Source organism: Aegilops tauschii, chromosome 5 (assembly GCF_002575655.3).
Source record: "Aegilops tauschii subsp. strangulata cultivar AL8/78 chromosome 5, Aet v6.0, whole genome shotgun sequence".
Taxonomy (NCBI): domain Eukaryota; kingdom Viridiplantae; phylum Streptophyta; class Magnoliopsida; order Poales; family Poaceae; genus Aegilops; species Aegilops tauschii.
In genome coordinates, this window is record NC_053039.3 from 455,542,740 (window position 1) to 455,566,852 (window position 24,113).

Sequence of the window (24,113 nt, forward strand, 5' to 3'; positions counted from 1 at the left end):
CGAGATTTTTGCTCGACTAGGTCATAGATCCCAAAGGAGAATACTATTACCCGCTACCGCCCCCATGAACCACTTGTCATCGTGCTCCGAAGGCACCAAGGCAACATGTAGGAGAAATTGTGTATATATATATACATGTGTATGTGTGAATAATTAATGGTGGTTGTGAGACATTCGATGATATATATAAATAGATTTTCTCGTATAACCGATCATATATATATATATATATATATATATATATATATATATATATATATATATATATATATATATATATATATATATGCATAACGTGTACAATATGTAGTATCGTAAAATACCAGCAAACAAAATAGAATTAAATGGAAAACACAAAATAAAAGGAAAAATAAAAAATAAAACCAAAACCCGCACCCGGGCATGGCTCGTGCCACGTGGTGGCACTTTAGCGCCGGTTCGTGATGAACCGGTAGTAAAGGGGGGGGGGGGCTTTAGTCCACACTCTTTAGTGCCGGTTGTGGAACCGGCACTAAAGGCCCTTACGAACCGGCGCTAAAGCCCGGTCCTGCAGTAGTGCTTGGTGGGCTCAATTACGTTATTTGGCTATAACTTGGTAACAATCTACCCCTTTTCTCGAGAAAAAGGAAGGTCGAGTTCATGGTTAGTAGGCAAAGAACTCACGCACACGCACACGCGCACACACACACACGAGTCGCCGGGGTTTTTCCTCAGACTGCTTTTAACTTGGTTCCTTCGTAACCATGACCTCGGCCTACCTAAAGAGGCCATTCACAAAATTCTCAAACGTGTAAATTGGAATATTGTATAATTAGAGTGCCAAATCCTCTTGAATCCTATAAGATAAAAAATAAAGATTATTGGATAGAAAAGTTCTGAAAGCATAGAAAGAAACAAATGAATTATAACAATGGTTTGAGTTGATGGTAATTTTGCTCCAAAACAGAGTGCAATTGAATCGGTAAATAATAATTCGTAAGGATTTCAATCATGTGAATCAAACGATCACTTTCTTTTAGAAAATTACTAAGAACTCAAATTCTCAAAAATCCTAAAATTCCTTTGAATCAAAGGCACTCTTAGAGGTTAAATTAGTATTTTGAAAGTGTAGTATTGCGACTCTGAACAACGTTGTAAGACAGATAAATTGCGAGGCAATATCAATTAATTATGCTACTACCTCTGTATACTATATAAGACGTTTTTACAGTTCAATGTAAACTGCAAAAATGTCTTACATTAGTTTACAGAGGGAGTACCAAATCGTATCAAACGTTGTATGCAGTCTTAATATCAGCAAGTTAAATACTAGTGCCAAGCTTCTACTCAAGCTCATCCAAAATCTAGGCACAATTTCCTCAGCTTGCACTTCTTATCCCAATATCTAGACTCCAGCTCGCAACCACACGGATCAACCGCAAATTACGCACCAACTGCTCGACTTTGAATTCTTGTTTCTGTCAATGTGAAATGAGCAGATGTCACATAGCTTCAGTGGCAGCAAAAAAAGGTGGAGCAGGACGCGAAGTGCCCAGAAGCACAACGCACAACCACTAGCTAGCATGGGAAGTTTGACTGCTCTTGAACTTCACCAACAGGAAGTTCAACAGCAAAGTTAGCTTGGGCATCAGCATCTGCATTAAATTTCCTCAAAGCATGGTTGATTTGAAACTGAAGAAACTTCCGCTTGAGTTCCTTAGCTTTCTTGCACAAGTCTGCCATATTATCGTTCCTAACACGCCAGAGATCCTGGACCTGGTTACAGACGAGCTTAGAATCGCCTTGAGCACGGACATACTTGAATCCCTTGTTGGCAGCATATCTCAACCCCAGGAGCAATGCACGATATTCAGCAGCGTTACACGTCGCAACACCCAAACCCTCGCGTAGTTGAGCGATCACGGACCCGTCCGGTCGCCTTATTATCACGCCGGCGCCTGATTTCCCAGGGTTCCCTTTGCAAGCACCATCGAATTCAAGAATGCAGGACAGATGACTATCAGGTAATGGCTCCTGTTCAGCGGCTTTGGGATGCTGTCCTGTTTCCTTCTCCTGTGACCTTTTCGGAGTAGAAGAGGTTGCAGTTCCATCAGGTTGCTGGAAAGGGCAGGGAGCCAGACCATCAAACAACTCATCTCTTGCATCTGCTGCATTGATGGAATACAGAGCATTCTTGAGCCCGCGCTTTGCGAGATACTCCTCGGTTTCTTTGCGCAGAGAGCAGCCTTTGTACACGGTCACGGAAGGATCGCAGACCGAATTGCTGACTTGAGCTTGACAGTCGGCGAGGTTCTTGTAGATGCCGATGACGTGCCCCTTGCGGACGACATAGAACGGGTGGCCGCCGGCGGCAGAGTCCGTCGGCGCGCCCTTCTTTGCGGCAGATTTCTTGGTGGGGCGCTTGGATTTGGATGAGGAGGAAGAGAAGAAGCGCTCGGCAAGGCCAAGAGCAATGAGCGGCACGGGAGGCCGGAGGGGCAAGTGGCACAGGTTGTGGCTCCCGCTCAGGCTCGGAGTGCCGGCCACCGCGTGCCTCCACGCCGCTCTAGAGATCCCACAGAGGAAAGGAGAAGAAAAATAGCAACTCCTCATCGACATCCAGCAAAAGAGGGCGTCGTTCAGGACACAGGCCGCGCGGAGGAGCGGGTCAAGCAGGTGGCGGCTTTGGCGAGCGGACATGCACAGGAGACAGGCCGCGCGGAGGAGCGGAGGCCGAGCGGGGACTACTGGGCGTGAGGGCATGCGGAGGTTGCGGGGAAGCAACAGCGGCGGCGGGGCGTGGTGGAGCGGCGCGCCGCCATCGGCCAGTTCGGACTGAGATAGGGTTAGAAGACAAGGTTTTTTTTTTGAGGGGTGGTTAGAAAACAAGGGTGTATTTGGTCCAAAGCTCTCCTTAGAATTTTTATTTTTTTAGGGGAAAAGCACTCCTTAGATTGCACACAATATACCTGTAATTCAGGTCTGAGCCCAGACTCATCTGCATTAGCGAATACTAGTAAATTCAAAGAAATAGTAAAAATCAGAATACTTTAGGTGGATGCAAATTTTTATGGTGAATGAACATTCGAGTAGCTCTTATAAGAAAAATGAGTAACAAATTTTAGGTCTCAAAGAAACTTTGGAAAAGACTAGCATATATACCCGTGCGTTGCAACGGGAGTTTTTTTTTTTGCGAGAAGCATCGGGAAAGGTAACTGATGTGTCCATCAAAGCGGTCTCCGCAGCGGTGGGGCGACAGAGTGAGGAGTTGCGGTGTTCTCACAGTCATGTTTGACCCGCGAGATCCTGATAGTGCTGGGGTTGGTCGGTGTGGTGGCCACCACTCAATTCGTGTCTTTTTTTTCTCTGGGTCCGCCTCCGTGTCTATGTTATGGTTGTCTCCTCATTTTGTGGCTGCACGGTGACCTTTGGGGCATAGTTGCTTCCACCACTCTCTCCTATGATGGCATAACCGGATGGGTTACTAATTCAGTGAATGACATTTCATTGCCATAATCAGCGCATAACCCCTGCTTTACCAGGGTTTATTCTCTTTAATTATTTTAGCGCTTACTTGCCTACATTTTTTTAATCAAAGCCAAACCAGCATATCCTCTTTTATTGGCATGTGCCTACAATTTCTAGCCAACCAATATATTCCCTTTTATCATCAAATGGCATGTGGGATGCACAACAATTCGCGTCTGGGATAGGCTACTGGAAGTTACCAAAACAACGTTTGTTTCTAAGACATGAATAAAAATCTAAAACAACCGCTGAGTTGAAGGATTAGACTCATGACTTCAATATCTCAACCACGAGCTGATAGCCATTCGAACAAACAGCTCCTGCTAAAAAAATGGCAAACACGAATGTTTAAGAACATAATGCAGAGTAATATTCAAAACATTTTTCATTTTTCTGATCTTTTTTGAGCTTTTCAACAAATAAAGTAATAATTATGAAATTCTGAATATTCATCTAAAAATGCGAGCATTTTTCGGCAATTTCATTAAGTTTGAAAAAAATAAACAAAACTTGAAATGGTTTTTTTAATTTCAAACATTTTTTGAAAACATGAACCTCTTTTGAAGAAAACAATTTTATTAGAATCTGTGAATAATTTGTGAAAATGGAAACATGTTTTAAACATTGAAAACAAATTTTTAAAACATTGTTTTTTAAATACAAAAATACTTTAAATTTTTGAACATTTAAATAAACATGAATATTATTGGAATTCATATCATTTTCTAAAATATAATTTATTTTTCAAATCTCATAAAATTTTGGAAAACTTAAGCATATTTTTTAAAATGCGAACATTTTTAGAGTTTTGATAAAAAATGGAATGAGAAGAAAAAAAATGAAAGTTCAAACATATGTGAAACTGGGAAATAAAATCTGAAAGTCTACTTATTGTACAAACAAAAAATGGAATTCTGAAAAAAAAAGGAATTCTGAAAAAATGAAAATTAGAATTTATAAAAAACTAAAAAATAAAAATAATCTTGGAAATAAAAAATAAAAATAAGGATAAAAAAGGAAAAGAAAAATAGAAACAGAATAGAGAAAACAAAGGGCCGGCCCATTCTTTGTCGCCCCATGCGGTAAATTATGTTTTTCAGATGCATGGGTAGGAAACCAATGGGTTTGCTTTGCTGAGCCGCAGCGTGCGCGGCCCACGTACAAATTTCGGGACAAAACTGTTTTTCTTTTCTAACAGATGGACACAAAAAAATTTAGTACCACCTTGGATAGAACAAAAATCTTTTCGGTGGTGAACAGATGAAAAAATTGGAGAAACGCACCTTGCTTTATTAGTAAAAAAAAAAGGTATAGAAAAGCAATGTTCAGAGCTGATTTTTTCCAAGAGCTCCTTGAATGTTCATTCAGCACGAAATTTTGCACGCACCTAGTGTCATACCAAAATCAATGGCACTTTCAACGTCTTCTTGTGTCAGTGGTCCACCATAAACACTCATATGATGATGGTTATTCGGCCTCTTTCATGTAAATTATTTTAGCTTTTTTAATATTTACTCTTCACACCCAGGTGCAGATACACCGATGCACCAAGTTGTCTCTTTCAAGCACATTAGGAAAGTTGGTGGCATTTTTTTGGAACATTAGCATTTCTCATTCCAAATCACCTAATTCATTTGCATAGTGAGGAAGGCGGTGACGTAATTCTTTTTTTTTGGAACACTCTCTCCTGACATGTTGATATTGCAAGATTTTATATTTTGATCACGCCCATTAAGATAGGTCAAGGACATTCAATGAAAACATGATGTGCGCCCACTTGCAAAATGGGTGCAACTCCAACATCTTTTGAGCCGGTGGTTGTGCCAGGATCAGAAGTTTGTGATGTCATTTCAAATCTGTGATGTCAAATACATGTATTCTCACCAATTTTATAAAAAATTACATGATTTCTACTTGTGTACAAAGGATTTGCCAAAAACATGTGTCGTCAATTGACCACACTCCTCTCAACGTGGCTTCGCCACTGTTTTGAGCCAAATCCTGGATCTTGCCCAGCCCCACCTTCTGGCAAACTAAAACATTGCACAAATTGAAATGCATAGTGCATAATAAGCTAATAATTGAGTTAAATACAAGGGTGAATCTAATTATTTCGTTGAAATGTCAACTGAGTCTCTATTTTTTGAAAATGCATATCCCAGTCTCAATACATCTTTAAGTGGTTCATCGCTGGTCCTATTCACCTCGGACTCGTGCTAATGGCTTGCATGGCACTTTGACCACCATCACATAATCTATATTTTGCAAAAAGACCCCTAGAAATCATTTATTCTAATTCACGACCCTGCTCTCCTTTTGCAAAATATTCACTATGTGGCGGTAGGACCTATGGTGATCTACTTAAAGAAGAATTAGGACTGAGATGTGCATTTTCAAAGACTATGGACTCGGTTGACATTTCGGCGAAACAATTAGGGGACTCTCGGTTGACATTTTGGTGAAACAATTAGTTGTGCCCTTGCCTAATAATTCCCAGGTTTTGCCTAGTTCGGAAAACAAAATATAGCTCTTTTGTGTGCATGTTCACATACCAAATTAAGAGTTGAATCTATTCATCATACACTATACACTTCCTGGGTTCTGCCTGCGGAAAACAAGATTCTACTGTGAATAGATCATCTGCCACAAGTTCTATTAATTTGCACTGTTAATGCTTCAAAACTAACCTGGAAACAATCATATATGGTCATTTGAAATTTTCTTATTCTTCTTCTAACTTCTTAGTTTGAATTATATATAACACATGGAACATGCAAAACAACATTTCCATCATTGTGCTTCCATATAAGGGATTAATCAACTACTTCCTTCGTTTCTAATTATAAGATGTTCTAACTTTTTTTCTAATCGAAAGTATATGAATGCATTTTACTGTGTTTGTTCACTCATTTTAATCCATATGTAGTCTATAATGAAATACCCAAGACATGTTATAATTTGCAACGGAGGTAGTACCAAATAATAGTTGATCCGTCATCCTCGTTGGTTCCTTCTAAGGGAGCTCGCCTACAATGCAGAGCACTTGCCCGGCCAGCAACGGATTTTACCTTATTCGCTTTGTTTGCTTCCTCCTTCCGTTCCTGGTTAGTTTCATTCTTTTTTCCTTCTTTTGTTTTCTGTTTTCTCTTTTATTTATATATTCCGAAATGATTGAAATATAAATATATTTATTTCAAAATATTTTCCTTAATTTCTATGCTATGCATTTCAGCACGCACTAAAAAGTGTTTGGTGTCAAATTTGTTCGCATAATTTGTAAAAACTGTTCTTAGCATTCAAAAATTGTTTCTTATTTAGAAAATATTCACATGTTTCAAAAATATGTTCATGACATATTTATATAATGCAAAAAAAATTAGTGTAAATATGAACATGGTTTCATACCATTCAAAAAAAGTTTGTGACACTTAAAAATATTCGTAACACTTTAAAAATGTTTTACACATGTTTAGAAAATGTTCATGGCATTTATGAAAAGTGTTCAGTGTGTATTGAAATATTTTCCAATGTGCATTTAAAAAATGTTCAATATGTCTATACACCTATATAGTGTGCGAATAACTTTGAAAGTTGGTTGTTGGATGAAGCCAATCCGATAGTACAGAGATGGCAAATCCGAGCACTACTGGCCGTTGGATATCATCTACATTCCACCAGATTCTGCCACATGTACAATCTAGAAGACTCCATGGTTGAACTTAAGCATAATGCACAAACCTCAAAACACAAGCACTTCTCCTTTGTTCTCTAGAATATTCCATATCTTAATTGCCCAAACTTTTTTTTTCTAAATGAATTGTCACTTTTTGTTTTTACCTTTACAATGCACAATTTCATGAATCTTAAAATAGATTTTTTTTATAAAACTAATTGATTTTGGATGAGATGAACTATAAGAATTAAACGAACATCTACATCATGCATATATGACTCAAAGCTTACATGCTATAGTGTGGTATTTATTCATAATTTGATTACCAAATCTCATGCATGCAATGCACGTGTACCTTACTAGTATTCATAAAATGTTTTAACATATATTTGAAAATGGTTCAATGTGTATCTAAAAAGTATCCAACCTATATATAAAAAATGTTCATCATGTATCTAAAAATTGTTCAATGTGTATATAACAAATGTTCAAACACTGACATGTATTTGAAAAATTAAAGAAAAAAACAAATAAAAAACCTGAAAAACAAAGTAAAGCAATAAAAATGCACTGAAAAAGGACAACCAAAAAACTCCAATAAAAACACACACATGAAAAGCTCTAAAACTGGTATCCAGAACCTTCCATAACAGCTCCATTTGGCCGGCCCACTAAGACGAGCATACAATGAGCCCTACAGGCGAGACAGTGTTACATCCCGCAATACGCAAGATATAGCACCAGAACTCGGGCGCTTGGCGTTGGAGGAGACAAGCCGGTCAGGCTGTGGGGTGTGGCATTTTAGATAGGAGTAAGAGGCCAAGAGTTTCAACCTCCTTTTTAGAAGAAAAAAATATAGGAGTCGTTGTCTGAATTCAGTGGGCACTTGCTTCTCTTTCCTTTTTTTGGATGAACAATGTGCTTGTTTCTCGTATAATAACATGGCAATAAGCAGATCATGCTAATGGCGTAGTTCCTTGAACAGGAGAGGATAACAAAGTGACCAGAAGAACACAGTAACATAAATTGCCCTTATCAGAAGATCTAGTGCTCTGCGCAACAAATACCAACTCTACTCTACATTCTAACCCCGAAGAGAGGAGCAGAGTTATTTCCACTGTGGTTGGAAACCTCAAAAATAGCACAGCCGGGAAATCTTACAGAAACTATAATACATTGACCATTGTACTGAATACTGAAATTATAGGCACTGTTTTCTGCAGTGATGCCAAATTGCCAATCTGAAGACGCGCCAGTTCTGTACATATAAACTTAAAATTACTACAGAAGTGGGAAATAATTGAGCTTCCTCGAACGATTCTATGTGGGGACTGGTTACACGCATATTTACTGGTCCAAGAGAGACGATGGTGCGGTGGCGATGCGTCCCGTACTCTAACCTCTTTGGTATTTGTGTTTCCCATATTTTCAATTGGCCATATCTTTCATCTTACAAACCAGATATCAGAACTAATCCAGTGGAGGGGAATATAATTAATGTCAAGTTCATCGCACTTGATGGTCTCTTGGAAACTGTTGCAAAGTCATGTGACTTCTGTTTCAGCTTCCAGTGTTGTTATCTCAGTCACTTGAGTAATTACCCAGTCTCATGTATCGAATTTAGTGTGTTTCTCTCTCACCCATTCAAAAGCAGTCCAAGTCTATTTAATATTAATTTGAATTAGTTTTTAACCATTAATATTAAAATTTCATACTAATTATAAATAACATAAATTCTGCACATGTACTGTAAATGGAAAAGTGTTACCTTTTGGTTTTGTATTGTTTTTAGAAAAAAGACACGAAATGAAATTTGCGAATTTTACACTACCATATTTTAAAATACATTTTTGAAAAAAAAAATGTTAACAATTTTCATGAAACCATTACTGAATTAAAAAAATATTAAATGAATTTGATGATGGATCTAATTTTGCTAATTTGGTATTGTAGATGTTCATATTTTCTTGCAAAAACTTCGTCAAATTGAAGTTTGCCTTTTCAAGAATTAACGGACCATAGAACGGAGGGAGTAAAAAAAAACTTGAATTCCAACATTGGTATAAAATTAAATATTTTCATTATTTGCTTATTCCATACATCAAATTGATGAATTTGTGCATAATAAATAAGTTTAAAATTGTTTTAGTTGTTTCTTCACATGTAAATATTTATTTACGTATTTCATAGCTTATGCAGTTTGTTACTATGTACGATTTTCAAAATCTCAAGTGGTTAGAATATTAAAAACTCATAATATGAAATGTTATCTAATTTATTCCTCAAAGTGCACATCACCGTTGAATTAAACCTCATGTTTGTCTTTGTAGTATTAAATGCCACCCCACATAATTTATGCCAACAATACCATATATTAAACCGATATTAAATCTAGAATTTGCTGCCCTCTAATTATTAGATATACTTTTTAAAAACCTAATCTATACCAAAAAAGAAGAAGAGAGGAACCAACATGTACAAAGATTGCCTTACATTAAAGGGTATTAGATTTTTGATAATGTTTCATGATTTGTATTTAAAAGTGAATGAGTTTTGATTTTGTTTTCATAAAATGTGAACAAACTAATGAAATAAATATTTAAGAAGATTTTGTTTAGAGGCACATGCTCTAGAGTCCTCAAGAACACTAAAGTTGGTGCGAACATATGCAAATACACTATACACATTTGTTGACACATGAGGGTTTACAATTTTTTTTCTTGTACTTAAGAAAGATTTAATTGAATGAATTTTTTTTAGCTATGGCTGAAACTTAAATAGAACACATTTGTATTAGCACAAAGGTATCAAAAATGGCACACATGAGAATTTCAACACAAAACAATATACGTAAGTATTTAGCAGCATCGCAATTTGGTTAAATATGCTAAGCATGATGGAAATACACGAGTTAATATATTATTTTGACATAATAAGGTACAAATTATAAAAAGTAAAATAAATTAGTATAAATAGGTGAGTTGTTATTTTGCTCACATTAAAAAATATACATGAAAATTACATGTGATTTTAAAAGGATTATATAAGTGGCTGTTGTTATTTGTTAGATGAACTCTTTTTTGTGTATATCTATTTTGTTTACATGTATATTTTTTAGTACCTTCCAAAAATAGCTCAGAAAAATTAAATCTCAAAAAGCATGCACACTCTCGTTTTGGAGTTGAAAGAATTATTAACTAACGAGACCGAGATCAAATAGTTTGATATAACAAGCTCTATTCCTTCTTGTTGACTCATAGTCTGTAGTTTTTGCCCATCACCTGCACGCCTTGCTCCTCTAGTAGTTATGAAGCCTGATGGTGGGAGCATGACGCTCGTATGTGTTTCTTCCGGTGTATTAAAAGATGGAGCCTTTGACACGTCGCCAGAGTTAATGATCATGGATACTATGGAGGCAACGATCATTTCCTAGGTTGCTCTCTCAAGAAAACTGCGAAAATGATTTCAGAAATTATTTAGGAGTGATCTGATAACGCAGCTGGCATGGAAGGTCAAACAAGATATATGCGGCAGTTGATCATTCGTCGTGTCATTTGGGTTTTGTGCATATGCTCGCTATGCAACCAGAAGAACTCATCATGGATGTGTGAAGCAATATATTTAGGAGGGATTCGATAACACTGCACATGCGCTGCCAAAGGCTAGTATCCATCCCTGAGTAGCTTGTCCCTTGAAACCTGAAGGTAAGCCATGACAAAGAGTGAAAGCACAGTTAGACTCGTATGAATTTTCTAGCTGCATATGCAATATGTCAGGCTTTAGTCAAGGTGCATTCACATATATGAAAAATTACTGCAAAGCACAAGTTATCATTTTTTTTCATTTAGTTTGTTGAGTGGCATCAAATCGGCGTCTCTCAAGAGTTGTTGCCTTGGCTGTGATGTCGCACCAATAACTAATACCTTGAAAACAGCCAGTTCATCAGATTGACATGGACTACAAGAGATCACCCGACTGCTAAGCACCTGTACTTATCATCATTTCTAGAGATTGAACTGTTCCTAATAATTACACCAATTTTCTTGCTCTTTTACCTGGCCATCAGTCTGATTGCACCATGATGATCATGCCAGGGAGGGAGTAAGCAGCCAAGTCATTATGAACCCATCAATATATTTTTGTCTTTTCTTTCTAGAATTCTCCTTGCCTGGTAGGACAATTGATGGGATCCATGATCACATTTATGACAAAGTGTAGAAACTTTTTTTTACGACAAACATGCTACCATTTCAATGTGTCTAAATGCATTTTTTGTACGCAAGTGGTTAAAAGGTCGAATGTTCATCCTCCAAATGAAATATACACTTGGAAATGGTGAAAATATAAAACATGGTGACATTTATCCTAACTTATTCAATTTTTTTTACCATATGTACTACTTTTTCTAGGTGCTCTTATTAACTTCAGAGTTGATATGAGCCACCAGAAAGCTACCCAGGGTACAAGTTTGTAGATGTTTGACTTGTATTAACAAAACAAAAAAAATTCAGAATTGAAGATTATGCCACCCAATCACGACTGGGCACTCCGATACCATCAAAAAAGGGCAAAGGAAGGGCGGCTAGGGTTTATGCCTCCCGTTGGCAGAGCCGCCGATCTGCCACGTCTCCTGTGGCCTTAGGGCCATGGGTGCGCGGTGGGTCCCGTCCCTTGCCGGCAGGAGGGCTTCGTTTTTAGGTGCTTCTTCAAGTTTTGTTAGGGTTTGTGTCCTACTCAGGAAGACGAGACGGTAGTGGCTCCCTGAAGATGGAACAAAATTCTCCCCGCCTAGCCCCTGTCCTTGTGATGCATCTAGCATCGTCGGAGGGCATGTGGAGGTGTGTCTCCGGAGGATCTCGCGGGATTCGGTCAGTGGTTGTCCTTGGTGGATCTGCTCGGATCCGGTCTTTTTTCGTCTTTGTTCGTGTGTCTTCAGGTTGGATCCTTTCGATCTACGCTTCTCTTCATCGGTGGCGGTTGCTGTTCTGGTGCGTTAGTCATATGGGGCCTTAGCACGACGACTTCCTGACTGTTTACTACAACAAGTTATGCCCGGCTCCGGCAAGGGAGGGGCGATGACGGCGGCACGCCTTCAGCTCGCTTCAGCGGTTGTAGTCGTCGCTAGGTGGTCTACGGATCTGGATGCAATTTTTTTTTATTTCTGGTGTTCGTTGTAGTCATGATTGATGATGAATAGATGGAAAGTTTCCCGCCAAAAAAAGAGAGAAGACTATGCCATCCGATTTCTTTCACTAAGTTTGTGCATGGGACACGTAGACCTGTAGAGAGAAGTAACACAATGCAGCACTTGAATTAGCCCCTTGCGGATGTCAAATCACGCCTATTTGCACTGTCAAGGACCTGATTGACAAAATAAATGGTGGCAGCAACTTTATTAACATGAAGAACTTGCCATAAACCATCGGTGGGAATCCACAATAGAAGGGGAACCTCCAAAGTCCATCGTCGCCAATAGTATGTTGGCTACAATGTTAGTCTGCGTGATAGAATCAGCTAGGTCCAAAGGCACATTTTTTGTTTCTGAATATTAATATCATCTACTGAAGAAGAAAGCAGCGCACTTGAAATGATCCTGACCAAAACGTGGGTTGAACAAAATGTCAGGGATCTTGGATCTATCTGCACATACATACTTCAGTAGTCCTGCTCAGATATTACATACGTATTGTTTCAGTTTCAAGCCTTGTGCAGAGACCGTTAGGTGGGGTGGCATCACATCGGCAGCGCTGAGGAGCCGCTGCCTTGGCTGTGATGCCTCACCAACGACATAACAGGGGAGCTAAAAGCTTGGAAACAGTCTGTTCATCAGATTGACGTGGACCACGGAAGCTCATCCTGACCGCTAACCACCTGCAAGGAACAAAACTGTTGTTATCATCCTTTCTGGGCATTGCAATGTCACTACTCACTACACCATTTCTCTTCTTGTACTTTTACCTGGACAACAGTTTTGACTGCACCATGATCATGACAGGGAGTAGGAGTCAGCTGCGAAAATGATTATGAACTCGTCAAAGACAGAGGTGCATAATCGTGTCTTTTGTCAGTGGAATTCTCTTTGCCTGCAAGATGGAATCCATGATCATATTCATGAACCAACCCTTATTATGATCCTCACATGTTGTGTTCAGCAGTACCCTGGACGCTATGCCATGCTAGTAGTAAAGGGCAGTGGCCATTTGCCAGCCCATTCATTCATACATGCGTGGTTGAGCTCTGGCAGTTAAGCGCCGGCCCAAGAGGTTGCCACCGGCCGGCACCACCGCAAGCACATCACATCACATCATCATTATTGGCCGATTGACCACCACTGCTAGCTAGATGGTGCCAATTGATCTTGGTTAGTGGTAGTACTTTTGCATGACATGTTTTTGCAAGGTGATCTTTTTATCTTTTCTTTTTGATGAAAAAGGTGATCGCTGCTGCAATGCAAGCTGATGATATGATGATGTTTTGGATTGGTTTTCATCTCTTTTTTGAAAAGGAAAAAATGATGCTCTGGTTCATGATAAGGTAACGACAGATGCTCTTGGCCCCAAAGCTGGTCCTGTTAGTGATTTCTATCTCTTCTAAAAGCAACAATAATAGTGAGTGGTCAGTGTCAGTTCTAGATAAAATATGGATAGAACTGGTCTTAATTCTCAACTGTTCCTTCTTTTAGGCAATGAATTCTCAACTGGTATGACATTCACGGCAAGATGTTAAGCGGAAGAGGTGACCGATCACCAACCGGAATGATAAAGATTCCAATTTTATCCCTTCTCAGAGGTAAACTAATGCAATGGCTCTTCAGAACGGAAGTACAAAAATACTATACAATTGGGTAGACTAGTACTGTCAAGATCTGTGATAGAGTACAATTTTGCACGGGTTACAGATCTGTCCTCATCTCTCACCCTTTCCTTCATAAAATATACATATACTTAAATGCCAAAAATTTGGATCATGGCACTTGCACATCAGCACAGTTTAAAAGAGACCCACGGCCCTGGCTGGAGCTGCCTGTACCAACCGCATGGAGCCATGAACTAACACTAATGATGACAAACCTTAATCATCCACGCAGGATTGCTGTGATAGTCCCACTACCATCGACAGTGATTTGTCAATAAACCTGTATTACATTAAGAAAAGTGTAGAGTGTATGCATGCACAGTCACATGCCGTTTCTCTTTGCTGTCTGAGCAATCATATGTAGATTGACCAAGTTGTCAAATTTACATGCTTGCTACCATACAATACAAAGTGAGTCTGATTGAGGCTGGTATCATCATATCATAATAAGATTGTATAATCATCTTTTATAAAACATGTTGAACAAACTCAGCATCAACAATCACAGCAATTGCTGCAGGCAAATCTGGCAATGCAATGGAATGGCTGTACCGAGCTGCACATCAATCAGCTCGTGGAAGAAAAAAACAAATCATCATCAGTGTAAGTGGAAAAGGAAAACAGAGTAGACAGCGGCGATCTTCAGAGGAGCAGCATGGCCATGGATTTCAGCCGGCAGGACATGGCGTCGGCCTCCGCGGCCGCGTTCTCCCGGCCGATGCGGCTCCAGCTCTGCTCGCCGCCGGAGACACGGCAAGCCGTGGCAAAATCGAGGACCTTGCCGAAGATCCTGAACATCTCCACGGAGTAGATCCTGTCCTGGCCGGCGGCGAACACCGCGTTGGAATCCATGGGCGCGTCCGGGTGCGCCGACGCCTCGATCCACTGGAGCAGCGGTGTCGAGCCGAGGTTCAGCTCGAACACCTTGCGCACCACCTTGTCCCTCCGGTTCGCCGGGTCGCACCATGAGACGCAGAGCATGAACAGCCGGGACGCGCAGCAGACCAGCGCCGGCGTGTAGTCCCGGAGCCGCGGCGGTGGGCGGGACGTCTGGACGACGGACCATGAGCCGGCGTCGAGATGGTAGGCGACAAGTGTGTCGGACTCGCAGTAGACATAGAACGTGTCGCCGCAGACGGCGCCGGAGCACGCCAGGCCGACGTCGGTGGGGAACCCGGCGATCTCGGCCCATTTGTCGGTCACCGGATCGTATATTTCGCCGGACACCAGGGGCTCGTCCCATGGCCCTCGGCCACCCACAGCGATCAGGGCTTGCCTTGCCTGAGCTGGCTGCTTCTGTTGCTTGGCAGCCTTGCCGTGACCATGAGCTGGGACAGTGGAATCGGTGTCCTCGTTCAGTACATCCCTGAGACGGAGCCGCCGGAGCGAGAGCCGGTGCGGGTCCTCGTACACGGCGGAGGTGCCTCCCAGCCGGAACTTGCCACCGGCGTTGGCGCGCCGGACATGCTTCTCAGCGCGGGCGTGGCCAATGCTGCGACTGGCAGACATCTCGAACACCCCCAGCACCGGCCGTGACCGCGCCGCCCGCATCGGGGAGGTCTTCCGCCACGCGCCGGTGAGAGGGCTGAACACCATGACTCCCTTGTGGGTCTTGGTCTTGACGGAGCCAGCGCTCGACCCCCCGGAGCGGCCGCCGACAACGTAGAGCTCGTCGCTGACGCCGGCTACGGAGAACAAGAACCTGCCTTTGAGCGGGGCCGCCCCGACCCGGCGCCACCGGCGCGCGGCCACGTCGAGCGCGTGCACGGCCGTGGCGGCAGCCGACGCGCCCCAGCCACCGTCCGCCTCGACCCCGAACAGGAACAGCCAGGGCGTCGTGGCCGCGCGCGGCCCCTCGCGGCGCAGCCGCAGCAGCTGCGGCGCGACGGTGAGGTCCCTCCACCGCCGGCACACGCAGCGCGCGGCCAGGAGCGAGGCCAGCGGCAGGCGGCTCAGCACCATCTCCAGCACGTCGTCCGGGAGCGCCGTGAGGGACGGCGCCGCATCCTCCGCCACCGCATCATCCTGGACCCGCAATGCCCGGCCGATGCGCACGGCGGCCGCGGGGCCCTTCTTCCAGGAGAAGCACTGGAGCGCGGCGGGGACACGCTGGTCCTCCCCGTCAGCAGCCACCTCCGCATCGCCGTCCCCGTCCACGTCCGCTGGCGCGCGACGGCGCGGGGCGGGGTCGACCTCGTCGCAGGCGCAGACGCGGCAGCCGCCGGCGCCGCCGAGGGGCAGGCGGAGGCAGCTCCTCCTCCCTCGGCGCCCCCCTCCGTCACGCCGCTTGGTGGCGGCCAGGGCGCCGGTGTCGTCGTCCTCGGCGCGCAGCAGGGCGGAGAGGCTGTTGCTGCCGGATCTCCGCAGCGCGGCCGCTCCAGACATGGGATGGGCAGGTAGGTGGATCAGAAGAAGAGGCGGTGGTGGGCGGAGGCGGGCGCGCGGAGGTGGAGGAGGACGCCGCGGAGGAGCGCGACGAGGGCCCTGGCGAGCGAGGGGATTGAGAGCATGGCGTCGCGTCGCGGCGGCCCCGCCCGGTCTGGTGACTCGGGGATTGGTTCTTGGATTGGAGGATTATGTCGTCGGGGAGACGAGAAGAGTGGGGGCCGTTAGTTGGAGTGGGGGGTTGGGGAAAGTGGGCAGGAGCCGAGAGCGGAACGGCTCGGTTACCGGTGGCGGTGGATTGGGAATGGAAACGCGCGCGTCGGCGGGATTCACGGGGCCTTTTCCGGATGGCGCCGCGGGCTCTGCTGCTGCCTGCCGGCTTGTAGCCCGTGTCCGGGAGCGAGTCGCGTCGACTGCGTGGATTGCAGCGCAGGTGGGGCGATGGAGGTGACCATGGTTTTGTCGATGAGCTCAAACATGCATGGGGTTCGACTGTACTACTTTTTACTTACATCAACCCATCTTTTTAGTAGTAGTGCAATGCACACGATGAAGTCACAAACGATCCTTTTGATATTTTTTCTACGATAACATCTCATTGCCTTTTTAAACTTATTTCTTCTTTTCTCTTTATCTATATCTATACCAATATAAAAAGACCCAAAGAGGCAGATCTAATTAATCTCGGTCATCAAATCGTGTCAATCCAACGACCTAGACCGCTTCAATGTCGAGCGCTCAACACGTTTACCGTGCAGTTAATTTCATGCCAAATATAGTGCTAATCATATAATAACACGCAAATAATATTCTATACTTAATATCCGCATGCACTTAATATACTTCTAAATTAATGTGTATTGCACGTATAAATTGACTAGTATATACAAAACTCAGACGATTTTGTTTATGTTCACGTTAATGATTTCATACGTGAACAATGCCAGTCATCTCCCCTTCATACGGCATCTTCTCTCGCACCAACCAAGTCTCTTCAAGTTGCAATATATATATGCACCTCCATCTCTTTCTTGCGTCTTTCTCCTTTATGCGTATCATACCCACCTCGTCTTCTTCTATTGTAACCTCCTCTATTTGTCTTCAACTTTTAATGATTTCTCTTCTCCGCCAACTTCTTCCTTGATTTCATCAACTCATCGATCTAGTATCTCATGTCTCACATATCTTCTTATTTCTGATCATCTTCTTCGACCCTTTCGTCGGTCCGTCCCACTCTAGACGTCAGAGTGGGATCTATAGGCCTCCTATCCTCTCCATCACCATCAAGTTCCTTCTCGCCATCCAACTTCAAGAGAAGAGTTCCATGGCCTTGATTTTTTTATCGAGGAGCCTCCTCAATACTCGTTTTCCACTTCTCATTGTCATCCAATTCTTTCCACATAACTTCGAGGCAGAGTCCAATGTTTAAGCAATGAATAACTATAGCGTGGAATTCAACGTGGGTGTTTAACTTAACAGTCTCCACCAAAAGACCGCTATATAAATAATCTTATCGAAACCATAAGAAAAATCTATGTGCCTTTGGGATCTGATAGGAGTCACTGGAATTAGTTTCAATAATTTATAGAAAAATGAAAAATCACATAGGCTCATATGGCCCATTCATGCGTGACAAGGTGTGTGGAAAGTTTAGTCCTACCACAATCATGTAAGATGTGTTGGACCAACAAATAAGGTTGGTTCCACCAAGTCTGGGAGTAGGACACACATGCTCATTCTCAATCGCCCGCCTCATCTCGCACACGTGTCGTGTTTTGTGATCAAGCCGAGCTGTTCTAGGACATGTGTCACGTGCGCATGCTGACTTCTTTTTGTCATGCGAGAAAAAGGTCAAAATGTTTTGCACTACTGGAGACGAAACCGAGAATAATTATGGATTGTTCCCCTTCGTTCGCTCTTGAGTGCTTTCAGTTTCATTTTCTGGAGTCTATTAGAGGCCGCTCCTCTATCTATAGACAACACACGTCAACCATTCCATATACACATATGTGACTACCTCCCGGTTCCAAAGCTTTGTGCCACCTATGCATTTCCTACTCCGCTTCACAATGTGCACCATGAAAGTGGAGCACCAGGCCTTTGAAACTCTATATCTTGTGATCGAGAGAGACAATCATTTGGGGGGGGGGGGTGCTCTTGCGTGACTGTTGGCTTCTTTTCAAATGTGGCCGCGCACAACAATTTCCTCAATGACGACTACTTCCTCAACATCGACGATCTCTTTGGCGACATGGCTTTCGATGCGAACGCTTCTTCTTCCACTAGTCCGTATGTGATCGTGTCCCCTGTTTTAGGGATTGTATTTGGATTTTTGCTGGTTGCAATCGACATGGGCATGATGCTTTTATCTTACATATAGATTGCATGCTTACTTTGATTAATATTTTATTTTTATGTGGTCAAATAATCATGTCCATTTTGTTCATCATGTTTTATCTATTGTTATTTTGGATTAAACATATTGGGAAATTGCTCACATATTCAAGAGTGTATAGTGCACTGTCAAGATTTTGTTTGATAAGAAACAACTTGCTGCTTGACCAAACCATTTTGTAGACAAGTATGAAAAGTCTTTTGTACAAAAGAAACATATGAAATGTCTCATGGGAAACCAGGTTCCTACTTTATGAAGTCATTCCAAGCTTAACCGAAGAACATACATGTCTTCAGACTATATTAAGAAAAGATAATGGTTTCTAACTAGAAAATACTTGAAGTCTTAAATTTGCCTAAAAGAAGTTGTAGATAAGTTTGACCATTTATATAAAAAAATATTAACACTCAGACATCAAATATATATTATGAGAATAAATTTATGATAATGTTGGGTCATTATTTTTCTCTCAGAAACAAGGCAAAATAAAGAATATGTCGAGAGTTTGCATTATTGGTTGGCATCAAAAAATGTGAGTACTATTTCGGTTAAAGGCAAAGGTGGTGGGTTAGTGGTGTTCTGGGATGAGTGTTTCTTCGTGGAATTAAACAAATTTGGTGATCATTTTATTTACATGTATATTTGTAATAGTAATGGATCAAAATGGAGATGCACTTTGTTTATGGGAAACCGAAGGCAAACCAAAGGTATGTCATGTGGGAACTTTTGAGACGAGTTAAATTTCTGGGTATTGGTCCTTGGTTTATGGTGGGTGATTTTAATGAAGCAATGTGGCAACATGAGCATTTTTCACGTAAAGAGATTGTCAAAACTCATGGCTAACTTTCGGGAGGTTCTTTCTGAGTGCAACTTATTTGATTTGGGCTTTCAAGGTGTTCCTTGGACATATGCTAATAAACAGGAAGCCACTCGAAATGTGAAGGTGCATCTCGATCGTGTGGTGGCGTGCCCTTAATGGTCTTCTATGTTTCCTCATTGCAAGGTTTCACATATTATTTCCTCCAGGTCAGATCATTGCCCTTTGTATATTCAAATGTTGGGTAATTGGCCTAATATTTCTTTAATAAGCATTTGAGATATGAATCATATCAAGAGAGGAAAGGTATGGCTTTGGATGAACAGGTTAGAGCTTGCTCGATTAAAAAGTTGTAACATCCCAAATTTTCAATTTGGAATATTATACATAGGTCATTCATGCATAGCATATTTTATTTACATTTCGTTTCGTGATCCTCGAAATTCTAAGCAACTCAAGGACCCTCGGAGAGAGTTGGGGATTTCACTGTTTTCATATTTGAATTTTATCAAATATTGAAACGAGGATTATTTGTTTTAATTATTTTTCTCTCCAAAAATATTTTATATTAAAATATATTAGAGGAGATAATATGACTTCTCCAAAATAAATGAAATATTGGAGGAAAAATATTAAAATCAAATATTTGATTTTATTCGGATTTTATTGCTATTTTATTTGCATAGGAAAAAAATGCATTTTTTAAAAATTGCATTTTAGGCCAAGAAAATGTTCACCCTGTTCTAAATATTTTATTTAGACGGTGAAAATTTGTTTTGGTATTTTTAGATTTTTATTTATTTTTCTAGGATTTTCTTTTCGGCGGAATCTGTTTAAAAAAAAGAAAGCCCGCCGGACCGAACTGGGCCGCGGCCCAGCTGACCCAGCCAGCCCCGCGCCGCCGTCGTCTCCGAGCCGGACTCCTCGAGGGAGTCCGAGACGCCGCCGCCGCCATGGCCTCGCCCCTCCCGCAAGCCACCTCCCCTCCCCCTTTAAAAGCCGGACCCGGGGCCCCCTTGGAGCCCCAAGTCGCCGCCGCCGGCCGCCAGCCCCGCCGCCTCGCGCCGCACGCCGCCTGCTGCTGCGCCGCCGCCCTCCGCCGCCCCGCGCCGCACCCCGCCGTCGCCCGCTCGTCGGAAGCCGCCGGAGCCGCGCCGGAGTTCACAAATCTCGCCGTTCGTTTTTTTCGGTTTAGGTAAAAACCGTCGGTTTAAAAAAAAACCTAGTTACGTTTTTTTTGATCGGTTTGTTGGTTTTCTCAGTTTAGAGTATTTAGCGGACTTTCGTCCGTACGTTCGTTTTAACGAACGGTTTTCGCCCGTTAGTTACAGACAACGAACGTTCGCTCGTTAGCCTGTTCGTGCGTTTTTCTTTTTCTCGGGTTTTTCGCGATTAGTTTCGATCGCGATTTCTGATCCGATTTTCGTTTTAGTTTATCTTTTCGCTCGTTTATCGGAATCAGGCGATTCAAGCGCCTAGATATTCGTCTCTAAGTCCTCTTTCTGTTTAGCCAACTTGAACAAGATTTTGGTACTATAAAATTTGACTTTAGTCCAGATTAGTAATCAGATCTTGTTTCTTTCGCAGTTTGAGTTTCGTTACTCCGTTTGATTTGATTCTTTTTGCAAACCGGAGTTCTTAAGTTGAACTTTCTGGTTAGTTCTTCTTATTTGAGTTTTATCCGTGCATCTGTGATTGATTGCTTATGTATGCTATTGTTTGTTTGCGATAGAATTCCCGGAGTGCGAAGCGTGCTACTACGAGTCCCTAGGTTTTGCGGATCGTCAGCAAGGCAAGTAACACATTGATCATACTCTTTTCATACCCAGTTTTTATGCATTAGTTACAATCCTCAAACACCGCCTGATTAGGATGTGATTAACTTGTGGGTTTGGGAAGTAGTTGATGAGGTAGAACCTATTGCCCTGTTTTGTTATCAAACCTTGGGAGTTACTTCTACGTTATGCTTATATTCCCATGCTATGCTCGTAGACGTGGATTGGGTTCGAGTGTATCCATGACAGATGTGAGATTGTTAATTAATGGTTCAACATAAGGTGGCAACTTTAATACACATCTGGGTGGATTGCTTGTTTGGGCACCTGGAGAATCCAGTGTTGTCCTAGGATATCCCGGAGTACCCGTGTGATCATCCTACGGTCCGCCACCTAGGCTCAAAGGGATCTTAAGATTATTCATGCTAGAAACTTCCGTGTGCAGCCACAAGCCATTATGGGCTCTGGCATAGTTGAGTATGTTGCATGACCTCTTTCAGTGGTGGGCTAGCAGATGTAGAGGGAAAGTAGGTGTAACTGTCCATCCAGAGTAAAGAGTTAATGTTTCTGAAAGACTGTGTCTCGGTCATCCGTTTCTCAAACACCATGTAGTGCGAGAAATCCAACAGAGGAGATCGAGTCTTGTGGGGAAAAGTGCGCAAACCTCTGCAGAGTGTACAATCTAATCATGGTTAGCCGTGTCCCCGGTTATGGACAACTTGAGTATCTAGTACTTAGATTTTCCTATTGTATCTCGTCACTCTTAATTAATTTGTTGGGTTGATAATTACTTTTAATTGGGATTGAGTTGGAGGAACCTTCTCAATGATGTTTCAACTACCATGATAGTTAAAATAAAATTTATTCCTTTGTTGTAGGGAAAAATTGGCTTTTCGCAAAACCCTATAACCATAGAGCCACCACCAGCCATATATGCATATAGTGATAGCATTTATCTGTTCATTGCTCTATTGTGTTATTTTGCCTGCATATTCCATGTGCTGACCCGTTTTCGGGCTGCAACATATCACGTTGCAGACTTTTCAGACGAGGAGTAAGGTTCGCTAGGTCATTACCGTGCAGCTCAGCTATGCCGTTGGAGTTGATGTACTCACTTTATTTTCCAAGCCTTCCGCTGTTATCGTATTAGATGGCCTTAAGCCGTATCCATTGTAATCAGTTCTCTTTGGAGACCTTCGATGTAATAAGTGTGTGATTGCTACTCTGTTATAAATCCTTCGAGTACTGTGTGTGTCAGCATTACCGATCCAGGGACGACATTGAAGCACAGAGACTTGACCGTTTGAGGTCGGGTCGCTACAAGATGGTATCAGAGCACACGCTGAGTGTAGGACACGACCACTAAGAAAGCCATAGGCCACTCTTCTCTACTCATTTCTGACTCCTCTCCATTTTATACTCTTTAGGATGGCGGACTCAAGGAACAAGTTTGCACAACCGGATGAAGACACCCCCTTTGGACGACATTTGAAGGAAGTCACTAGATACCTGAACATTGGAATACCAAGCTTCAACGGGACCTACAACGCCACATTTCCAGAAGAGGAGCGCTGGATGATTCAAGTTCAAATTCCAGGAAGGACGTTCACGCCAGTCACTGAGCCCATAGAGTTTTCCTTTGATGCCCCAACCTGGAGTCTAGGCAAGAGCATGGCAGCCCACATCGCCATGGGACGCATCGGCGAAGTTTACCACAAGGATCTCAAAGACACTATCTACCAGATATGTGGGCGCCGAGATGAGCAATGGGAGATAGTCAGCACCAGGAAGGACATGTCCATTGCAGCTTTCATCCAGGAGTTAAACCAGCACATTCGATGTCAGGAAAATCAGATGTGCGCAGACATGATAGATTTGAAGAAGGCGAAAATAAGGATCGCCGAGCTTGAAGAGGAACTCAAGTCTACACGCGATGGATATGAAGAAGAAATTACAACACTATTGAAGAAGAACGACAACCTGGTAAAGAAGATCGGAGTATTCATGGGAGATCCCGCGCCAGGAGGAGACGACGACGAACCCAAGGTGATTTGTTCTGAAGACTACATCATCATCGACGACACCGACTCCGACCCCGACGACAGCGATGATGACTTTGAAGACGAAGCTGGAGCAGACATCATGGAGTCTTCCACCGATCAAAATTTCTAGTAGACCACCAAATGATTAGTAGTATTCCCCCATGTATATAGTAGTAGTCCGAGCACTTTTAACGATAGTTCTAGACCGTTTGTATGCCCTTGCTTGATTGATTGAGTGATATGATTGTGTTTATCTCATGCGCATATGGGTAGTGTTTTCTCACTAGACCTCCCTTCTTTCTAATCTCTTCCCTCTAAACCCATCAGATGCCTCCAAGACGTGACACCGGATTTGCCTTCCCACCAGAGCTCACTCAGTTGATCCAGCAGCAGAATGCCTTGATGCAATTGTTAGTCCAGAATCAAGGCAACAACAACAACCCTCCTCCAGTTGACAACTTAGCCCGTTTTCTGAGGTTGCAGCCGCCGGTGTTTTCCAGTAGCACCGAGCTAATTGTTGCGGATGACTGGCTACGCAGGATTGGAAGGGAGTTGACCACCACAGGTTGCACAGATGCAGAGAAGGTGCGTTTTTCCGCACATCAGTTGGATGGACCAGCAGCCTCGTGGTGGGAGAATTACACAGCCACCTTTCCCATAGCCA

General features: G+C 42.7%; 2 protein-coding genes across 3 annotated transcripts in view; both read right to left on the reverse strand.

Moving 5' to 3' along the window:
* Nucleotides 1–1,152: 1,152 nt before the first annotated feature.
* LOC109772324 (uncharacterized) lies at nucleotides 1,153–2,803 on the reverse strand. The gene has a single exon (XM_020331003.4). The coding sequence runs from the start codon at nucleotides 2,740–2,742 to the stop codon at nucleotides 1,558–1,560; it is 1,185 nt and encodes a 394-aa protein (XP_020186592.1). The 5' UTR covers nucleotides 2,743–2,803; the 3' UTR covers nucleotides 1,153–1,557.
* An 11,671-nt stretch (nucleotides 2,804–14,474) lies between these two features.
* The window catches only part of LOC109772276 (F-box/kelch-repeat protein At5g42350), a 28,955-nt gene continuing 19,316 nt past the window's right edge, over nucleotides 14,475–24,113 (reverse strand). For both annotated transcript variants that reach the window (XM_073498119.1, XM_020330961.4), the window contains exon 2: nucleotides 14,475–16,942. In XM_073498119.1, coding sequence (XP_073354220.1) covers nucleotides 14,678–16,420 — 1,743 coding nt within the window. In that variant the 5' untranslated portion in view covers nucleotides 16,421–16,942 and the 3' untranslated portion in view covers nucleotides 14,475–14,677. The remainder of the gene's footprint in view (nucleotides 16,943–24,113) is intronic.